Genomic DNA, 8,991 nt, shown 5'->3' on the forward strand with positions numbered 1-8,991 from the left:
GGAAGGCGGAGCCCCGGAGGCCTTCGACTGCCCCGAGCGAGGACGTGCTTTTCTGTCGGGGTGCAGCCTCAGTTTCCCCATCTCATGCTGGCCTTCCTCGCGCGAGCGCCCCGTCCTCTCCTCTCCGGCTCAGCCGGCAGCCCAGGGATCTCTATGGCGGCAGCGCGTCAAGGTTTGGGCAGTAGCAGCAGCAGCAAGAAAGTGGTGGAGTGTTTCTACGACGTGCTGTCTCCGTATTCCTGGCTGGGATTCGAGGTAACAGCGGTGGAAGAAGGGTGTATGGAGGGGGAACCGGGACAGTGCCCCCCTCTCCCCCCAGACAGCAGCAGCACCCTGCTGGGACAGCCGCCCTTGCAGCCCCAGGAAGTTACCAAGAGCGGCCCACCCCTCTCCAGTAACTCCTGCGCAACTTTGTTTTGCTCAGAAGTTCACTCTCCGTGGGTTTCTTACGCACTTAGGAGGGTTACGAAAAGTAGAATTGCAAAGTCGGAAGTGTCCTTACCCTGATGTCTAACCGGTCGACCGCGATCGGCAGGTAGATCGCCGGTGTGCTTCCGGACGAGCGCGGTAGTTAAATATAAGCGATCGCCCGGTCGCTCGTGACGCGCCCCGCCGACGGTGCTATTTCCCGTGCTGTTAACGCATTTTAGTCCCTGCGTTGGCGGCTGAGTGTGGGAAGCAGGGAGGGAGGGCTGCGAAATGCAGAGTGAGGCCAACAGGTGTTTGGATTACAATACTGTATTCTGGAAGAACAACCAATTAAATCTAAAACTGCACACACTGGCAATCCAAGGCTGCAGTTCCACGCAGGGATTTCACCCGGGAGCACCATTCCAAGTACAGTACTGCCACCTTGCACAGGAACCAGGTGCAAAGGTAGCTCAGCTGGTTACAGCCTGGTCCTGATAATGCCAAGGTTGCAAGTTCGATCCTGTATGGGGCAGCTGCATATTTCTGCATTGCAGGGGGTTGGACTAGAAGGCATGTCCAACTCTAGAGACTGCGATCTACTCCCCCAATATAACAAAACTGGCAGTGATCTACCCATTGTCATTGCCCATAGTTGTTGAGGTTTTTTTGGGGGGGCGAGCAGAGTTGTTGAGCTTTTTTTTAGGGGAGGATAATACTGCCATCTGAATGCTGCATAAAATTGAGTGAGCAAAGGATGAGAATTTTAAGGGCATTTTATAAATAAAATAAAAGAAACGTCTCTGAAGTGGAAGCAACTCTGGCAAATGCCCAGAGGGATCTCAGCTTTCCAAATACCTTTATATAAATACCTTTGTCTGGACTTTGCCTTGTTTACTGCTGCTGCTGAAAGTGTTGCAACTTCCCAACTGTTACTTTTCTCTTCCATGTGCCGATTGTGGGTGTTAGGAGTTGAGCCAAATAGTTTGCCAAGCTGTACAGAGGTCGCTTCCAACCAATCTGCCTATAGAGCATTCGTCCTGAATGCAGAAGGGGGTCAACCTTTGCCTTAAGCATAGAAATTTTAAAGTTTAGAAATGACGTTCATAGCTAGCGTGACGCGGGGGCTGGCTTTAGCAACTTGTAGAGTGGCATGTGCCAATGATGCAGGAAGTATGGGCAGGTGTTTGTCTCTCCCAACATGGTCTAGATGATTAATCACCAGAGGAATGCAGGAGTTGGTTTGATCCTGCCATTTATTTGACAAGGCTGGATGGCCGCCTTCTTACCCTTTCCAACTCTTGCCCTAGCCCAATTGAGTTTCCCCTGTAGCTTGCACAAATAGTCAAGGCTACTGTTCAGATTGCAGATTCATGTTTCGAACTCTAGCCAACCGGTGTCCTTGCATTCCTCCTGTTTTCCTGCATTATCTTGGTTTTATCTTTGGGCGTACCCCAACCCAGCTGTCTGTTCATGATACATTCTTAATCTTGCATCTGATGAAGTAGTTTGTTCCCTGCAAAAGTTCTTGCCATGGTGAGCCTGTTTCTGAAGTAGCACCTGCGACCTGCCTCTTTTACCCTGTTGCAGACTAACACAGATGCTGTTTTGAGTCTGCCTTGCAAAAGTTGCCTTCCATTTCCTGCCTGCTGGCTCTCGATAGCTTTATTTCTCTGCCTCTGTTCGTCTCTCTCTGTCTCTCCTCGCATGCGAGTTTTAAGCTGTTGCTGATCATCGATCAACTTTCCTCACTGATGTAGGCTCTCTGCCGCTACCGTTCCATCTGGAACATGGAGCTGCGTTTCCGACCTGTTTCCCTCGGAGGCATAATGCACTCGACTGGTAAGTGCTGATTAATAGAACTGGGTTTAGCTGAAATGTATATAAAATATGTAGAGGAGAACTACATTCCATATACCATAGGTCTCTTTCTTACATACCCCCCTTAGATGCATTCTTACCCTGGGAAAATAAAATTACCATTTCCCAAGTCATCAAGGCCTGTAAAATTCGGTTTCTTCCCAAACAAGAGGTTTTTTTGTCTTTGTTTTGTTTTTATTGCTTGCTTTCAATATCATCAGGGAAACTGTAGCTGCATCATGCATTGCAGATCCTGCAGTGAGCGGCTGTGAAGGCTAATTTTGATGATGTTCATTTAAGGAAGACAAAAGACCTCGGGCTGTTGATATAGCTATGACTGTTTCTGGTCTGGGAGAGCCTGGTTGCTGTTGTCCGTGCACTGGTAACCTCCAGGCTAGATTACTGCAGTGCACTGTTTGTCGGACTACCCTTGAGGTCGGTCTGGAAGGTGATGCAAAATGCCGTTGTTTGGCTGCTCGCAGGAGCAATGTATCCACTGTTGAAAGAAGGGCACTAGTTGCCAGTTAGGTACCGGGCTACGTTTATGGTGCTGGTTTTTGGTGTAGAGAGTCTTATGCAGCGTGGACCCAGGACACCTGAAAAATGGTCACACCCCTTATATACCCAATTAAGTGACTATGGGGTGCAGTGCTCATCTCGCTTTCAGGCCAAGGGAGCTAGGTTGGTAGGAGCTGGAACAGAGCAACGGGAGCTCATTCCTTCATGGGGATTCGAACCGCCAACTTTCTGATCAGCAAGCCCAAGAGGCTCAGTGGTTTAGACCACAACCCCACCCACATCCCATGATGATGATGTAAGGATGAGAGGTCGTAGGACATAGTAGCCTCTGTCTCTGAAATCTCCTTATCCTCTGCAACAGGTAACAGAGCCCCAGCATTGGTGCCCAAGAAAGGAGAGTACATGAAGAAGGACCTCCTGCGAATGGCAAAATTCTACGAGGTGCCAGTGCATCTCATAAAGGATTTCATGGGGACTGTTCTTGAGAAGGGTAAGCAGAGGGAGATGTTTGGTGGGGATACATGGGCATAATGGAGAAGAACTGTGAAGCGTTGCACAATGAGTCTGTGGCAGCTCCAAGTCCAAAGGAAACTGCCCCACAAAAATGGAACTCTCTCGGCAAGTGCACAATTTTAATGCAAGCTAAAGCCTTCCTAATTAGGGTTTGTAATGTGGGGGTTGGCACCTACTTCTTTGACAATGGGCAGGGCTCTTTATTTTTATTTTTTATTTTTTGGTATTTTGTAGCAATGGATTCCTCCCCTCTTGACATTTACACCGACTCTGATGCTTTTCATGTGTCTCTGCCCAAATGCAGGCAGTCTGAATGCCATGCGCTTTGTCACAGCTGTGGATATGGCAGAGCCGCAGTTTTTGGAGCCCGTGTCTAGACAACTTTGGATGCGCATTTGGTCCCGCGTGAGTATGGTTTTACTCGTGCATCTCTCCAGGTGCTTCTGTGCCTGTCGTGATGATTTCTTCCGTTCATTAATTGCACAAATAAAGCAGGGCACAACCCCCCCCCCCTTGATCAAAATATACGGTTTTGATGAAAATAATAGGGCCCAGAATCCCTCCCTATAACTTCTATATTCCTGTGCATTTCGGCTGTTTCTCTACCCTCTCCTCTGTAAGGAACGTCAAGCTGCTTCTCACTGTATCAACATGTTTGAAAATGCAGTAAAAAAGTTAAATATAAAAAAGTAATTACTTTTTATCCAGGATGCTTAGACAAGATAGTTGAAATGCCCAGGTTTTGCACAGTTTTCAACCCCCCAAATCACAAGCAGCACACTAATATTTCGTATAACAAAAGATTTATGGAAAAACCAGCCATATGAATAATAGCAAACATTATTAGCAATGCTCAAATAATAAACAGAGCAATACTCTGACCGCTAATTAGCAAACAAACAAATAAAAACCCTCCCTCCAGAGTCCTCCAGGGGTGGTCCAGCATGTCTCTTCTCCCTTCAGAGGGGAGCAGCAGCAAAGCAGGAAGAGTTTTAATTGCTTGCAGTTGACACAGCTACTGCTCCTCAAAATTCCAAGCCATACGCCATTCCGGTCACCCTTCACTTCAGTGTGATCATTGTAGCAATAGCTTCGGCAAAGTGAACTTCTGTTCCTGGCACCCACCTGCACTAGGGTCAGGGATGCATAACATGGAGTCCTCCAGTTGGCCAAGGGGTGAAGGAAGTTGGTAGTTCAGAAAGTGCCACAGCTTCTACACTCCTGATTGAAGTGAGTGATGTGGCGCCCTTGTCCGTGTGTGCGTCTTGGTGCTTTTGTTCCTTTTAGCAGAAGGAAGTTAATTACCGGTATTTTGATATCTTCACTCTCCCTTGCACAGTCAGTCTCTTGTCCATGAAAGTTTTGTAATCGGTTGCCTTACTCCTTGTCTCTTCAGGATGAAGACATAACCCAGCCAGAGAGCATTTTGGCAGTAAGTTTCTTTCTCTTGCGGTTCTGCAGCACTGCCTGTACTCCCTGGTCTAGATGAGCGCTTTTCATCCTTGCATCTCCTGATGCTGTTAGACCGCAGCTTCCTATCATCCATAGTCCATTTGGGCAATAGTCAGGAATGGTGGAAGTTTCAGTCCAACAGCATTTGGGGACCTGAGGTTGATGAATTGGTCTAGGTGCTGTAGACTGGCCTGCGGAGATCTGCTGAGTGATCATAACTCTGTTGCGACAGAAGTTTATACTCTGACTTCATGATTGTGCACCTGCAGGAAGAGCTTTTCAGGTAACCTTGCAGTGCAGAAGGATAAGCTTTGTAGTTCTAGCTAGTCAGACAGAAAATATGCAGAAGAGGATTTGTGTGATTTTCCTCCTAGCATGGCTTTCCTGGTGTTGTCCCCCCTTTTTAAGACTTCAATGAAAGCAATTCAGTGTAGCTTTAGACTACTTTCTGCACTCCCTGGTGAGGATTCTCTGCGCCCACATATTCAGAATGTCCTGCTACGTGACCTGCATCCTATTTCTCTTGCAGTGCTTTGTGCTCTTTAGTATGTATAGGAAGGATCTGTGGTCAAGTGGTAGGCTGTGTGCTTTGTGTACTGAAAGCCCCATGGTGAGTCTCTGGCAGCTTCAGCCAAGCAGGCCTGGCAAAGATCTCTGCCCAGCACTCTGCAGAGCCATTTCCTGTCCAGGGAGGCAATGCTCAGCTGTGTGGGCCATATGGTCAGAATTTAGCCTAGCTTAATATTGACAATCTGGGAACAAATCATTTCATGTGTGCACATCTAACCTGGCAAGGTTGCAAACAGTACTTTCCCTGCCTGCTGGTTGCACCTGCTTTCCAGCAAAGCAAATTTTTTGTTTGTTTGTTTGTTTTTGCTGTGCTCTCCTTTAAAATACTCCATGCTGGTTAAATTCCTGTGTCAGTACCAAAGACCTTTTGAAGCGTTATCCAATTAACCTTGGCCATAGCTACTGCAGCACCTGCTTTTCTCCATCTGTCTCTTTTCAGGCTGCGGAAAGAGCAGGCTTATCCTCGGACCAAGCCCGGAAACTTTTGGAAATGAGCTCCTCACCAGAGGTGAAGAATCGCCTGAAAGCTACAACAGAGGAAGCACTAAAATATGGGGTGAGACATTGGAATCGCATCAGGCCAGGGTGGGGTAAGCTGTGGTCCTGCAGATGCTGCTGGACTCCCCAACTCCCATCAGTGCCAGCCAGTAGGGTCAGTGATCAGCAATGATGGGAGTTCGAGTCCAACGGATGTCTTGAGTTCTGCAGCTTCCTCACCCTTGCAAATACTTTTATCAGCAGCTTTCACCCCATGCCCCTTTTCCCTGAAGGGTACCCTGAGGCATCAAGTGCCTGGATGTCCAAACAATAGGGGAACAGGGCATCTGCTTTGGATGCAGAAAGCCACAGGTTCAATGCTCTGTGGAGTCCCCCCTCCCCCTTTCTCCTGCACTTCCCAGAGAAGAGGGAGTATAGATTTACAACACTGGTTTGCAGAAGGTCATAGTTCAGAGGCTGCAGAGGGGAGAAGCTGGGAAATATTGGGAGGGGAGCAGCACCAGGGAAGACAGCTGATAGACTCGGTGTCTTTAGAAAGCATTCCAGACCCCCCTTCTCCCAGAACCCAGTGGGCATGGAAAGTAGGAGAACAGAAAGCTCAGAGGCAGAAAGCACAGATCTGCCAACATAGGGATGACATATAATAGGACCATAAAGAAGACTGATCACCAAATAACTGATGCTTTTGGATTATGGTGCTGGAGGAGACTCTTGAAAGTCCCATGGACTGCAAAAAGATCAAACTTATCCATCCTTAAAGAAATCAGCCCTGAGTGCTCACTGGAAGGGCAGATCCTGAAGTTGAGGCTCCAGTACTTTGGCCACTTCATGAGAAGAGAAGACTCCCTAGAAAAGACCCTGATGTTGGGAAAGATGGAGGGCACAAGGAAAAGGGGACGACAGAGGATGAGATGGTTGGACAGTGTTCTCGAAGCGACTGGCATGAGTTTGGCCAAACTGCGGGAGGCAGTGGAGGATAGGGGTGCCTGGCATGCTCTGGTCCATGGGGTCACGAAGAGTCGGGCACGACTGAATGACAACAACAACAAATAATAGGAGAGACGGAGGCAGTGGGGCTTTACTTGGAGCAATGCCAATACTGCAATGGAGAGGCACTTTTCAAAGCTGTGAATATTGAATAAAAGATTTGGTAAGAACTCCTCTTGCGTATCTAATTCTTGGCTGCCCACCATGGAAGGGATTGGATTCCCTGAAGCCAGGTAGGGCTGGTCTGAAATCTTGGAGAGCTGCTAGCAGTCAGTGAAGACAGTACTCAGCAAGTACTCAGCGAGATGTACCAATAAACTGATTCAGCATAAAATTCCTGGATCTCTGTGTCCTGCTGAGCCATCAGGCTTTTAAGCTACTTTCAGACAACCTAACAGAACGGAAGTGGCCACATTCACATCCCAGTGTTCAAGCTCCAATATATATTCCATCTTTCTTAAGAACCCAAGTGTAAGTTAAATCTGCAGCCACCAAACTTGAACCCGTTTGAGCTTTGCAGGTTCGTGTACATTGCATCAAAGTGTGTAGATGAAGCAGCGCCCTCTTTGTGACTCTTGTGTCGTATGTCTTCCTTCAGGCATTTGGGCTGCCATGTTTTGTCGCTCACATTAATGAAGAGCCTCACCTTTTCTTCGGTTCGGATCGTTTAGAGCTGCTGGCAAATCTCTTGGGTGAGTGCTTTTAATGCTGTTGCCTATCATTTAATGGCCTTTCAGGTTCCAGTTTGGACTAACATGCCAAAAGGAAAGTCCTGGCCACTTGCAGGTACTTAAAAAAACCCCAACAACTTTAAATACCTCAGGCTGTATACTGAATTTTCCAGTCCATGCCGTTCATTCTGTCTAGAAATTCTCAGATTATTCAGGAGCCCCCCCGACACAAATGTGGTACCTTTTGCATGATTGAATGCTCCTTCAGTTAATCTTTTTTGGCTGACAAAAGAGTCCTTGCCTAGCCTAGTTTTCACGGTGCTGGGAATTATTGATGGAGGAGTATTCAGTTTTGTAAGCATCTGCCTTCAGGTTGAATTGGCATAGCTTAGGCATCACTATGAAGAGTTTGATCCCTTCCCCTTGTCTGACTTCCTGCAAAGCGCCCAGACTTCTGAGGCAGTTGTAGTGACACAAGCTGCCTTAATCTAGTAACCTATCATATGAAGTAGGGAATTAACGTTATTTTTCCGCTGCTGCTATTGAATTGGTGTGTTGATTTAACTTGTGGCCTCTTTAAGACCCCCTTCTGCATTCTGAATCGAATTTACTCTCTGATTCTGACTTGTTTCACAGGAGAGAAATGGTTGGGACCAGTTCCCACATCTTCTAAGCTTTAGCTCTTAAGAGTTATGGAGGAACAATGGAACTTCTAAGCAACAAAGGTTTGGGAGCATCTGCTTCTACAAGATGAACACAGGAGGGCTGACGGGCAGAAGGCGACCCTATAAACACGGTTTGTGATACTAGAGAAGGCAACACAGCGATGATATCAACATGCAATGCACCTCATGCACACTGTATGTATGTCTAATGTACATTTGACCCGTGTGAGTTGCTTGCATACCAGAGATGTAGATATGCATTAACAGACAAGCTTCACTTTTCGTTGCTGCTTCTGGCAATATAGTTAGTCAGTTGCAGAAATTGATACAGATGGTGCGAGTCAATGAGGTGCGTATTGCTCTTCATGAGAGACTGCTCTTTGTTGGGGATATGTAATAGCATAATAAAAGGGGCCTGGAGGTGTATCTTTGTCCAGCTTGGTCATTAGAGGGCTTTAAAAGTGCTGTGGACAACAGCACAGCTCCCCTGCACCATTCTCAGAAGTGTTGCATAATAGCAACATTTGATTCTTTTCTGAAATTCAGGTGTGTTATAAACATCGGAAACTGACACGCACTAGGTCTCTGTAGTCCAGTAGTGTCTACTCTGACCGCCAACAACTCTTGGGGTATCAGAGGGTCTGTCACGACATCCACTACCAACTACTTTCAACAAGAAATGCCAGGAGTTGAGAACCTTCTTCATACGCTGTGCGCGCGCACCATCAGTGAATCTTAATTTCATTCAGCCACAACTTGAAACAACTGTTCGGTACTTTTATTAAACAAGGCAAGATAAATATGCATAGATCAGGATACATGAGAGACCGTGGGTGCAGAGGGGAAAG

At 47.1% G+C, this 8,991-nt stretch overlaps 1 protein-coding gene across 1 annotated transcript; it reads left to right on the top strand.

The window, feature by feature from the left end:
* On the top strand, positions 1–8,569 carry GSTK1 (glutathione S-transferase kappa 1). The gene is made up of 8 exons (XM_033173541.1): positions 1–255; positions 2,169–2,250; positions 3,149–3,277; positions 3,605–3,705; positions 4,697–4,732; positions 5,762–5,878; positions 7,406–7,499; positions 8,115–8,569. Exons 1-8 carry the CDS (start codon positions 85–87, stop codon positions 8,156–8,158), a joined length of 774 nt encoding a protein of 257 aa, XP_033029432.1. The 5' UTR covers positions 1–84; the 3' UTR covers positions 8,159–8,569.
* The last annotated feature ends 422 nt before the right edge of the window (positions 8,570–8,991 follow it).

This window comes from Lacerta agilis, chromosome 16 (genome assembly GCF_009819535.1).
Source record: "Lacerta agilis isolate rLacAgi1 chromosome 16, rLacAgi1.pri, whole genome shotgun sequence".
NCBI lineage: Eukaryota > Metazoa > Chordata > Lepidosauria > Squamata > Lacertidae > Lacerta > Lacerta agilis.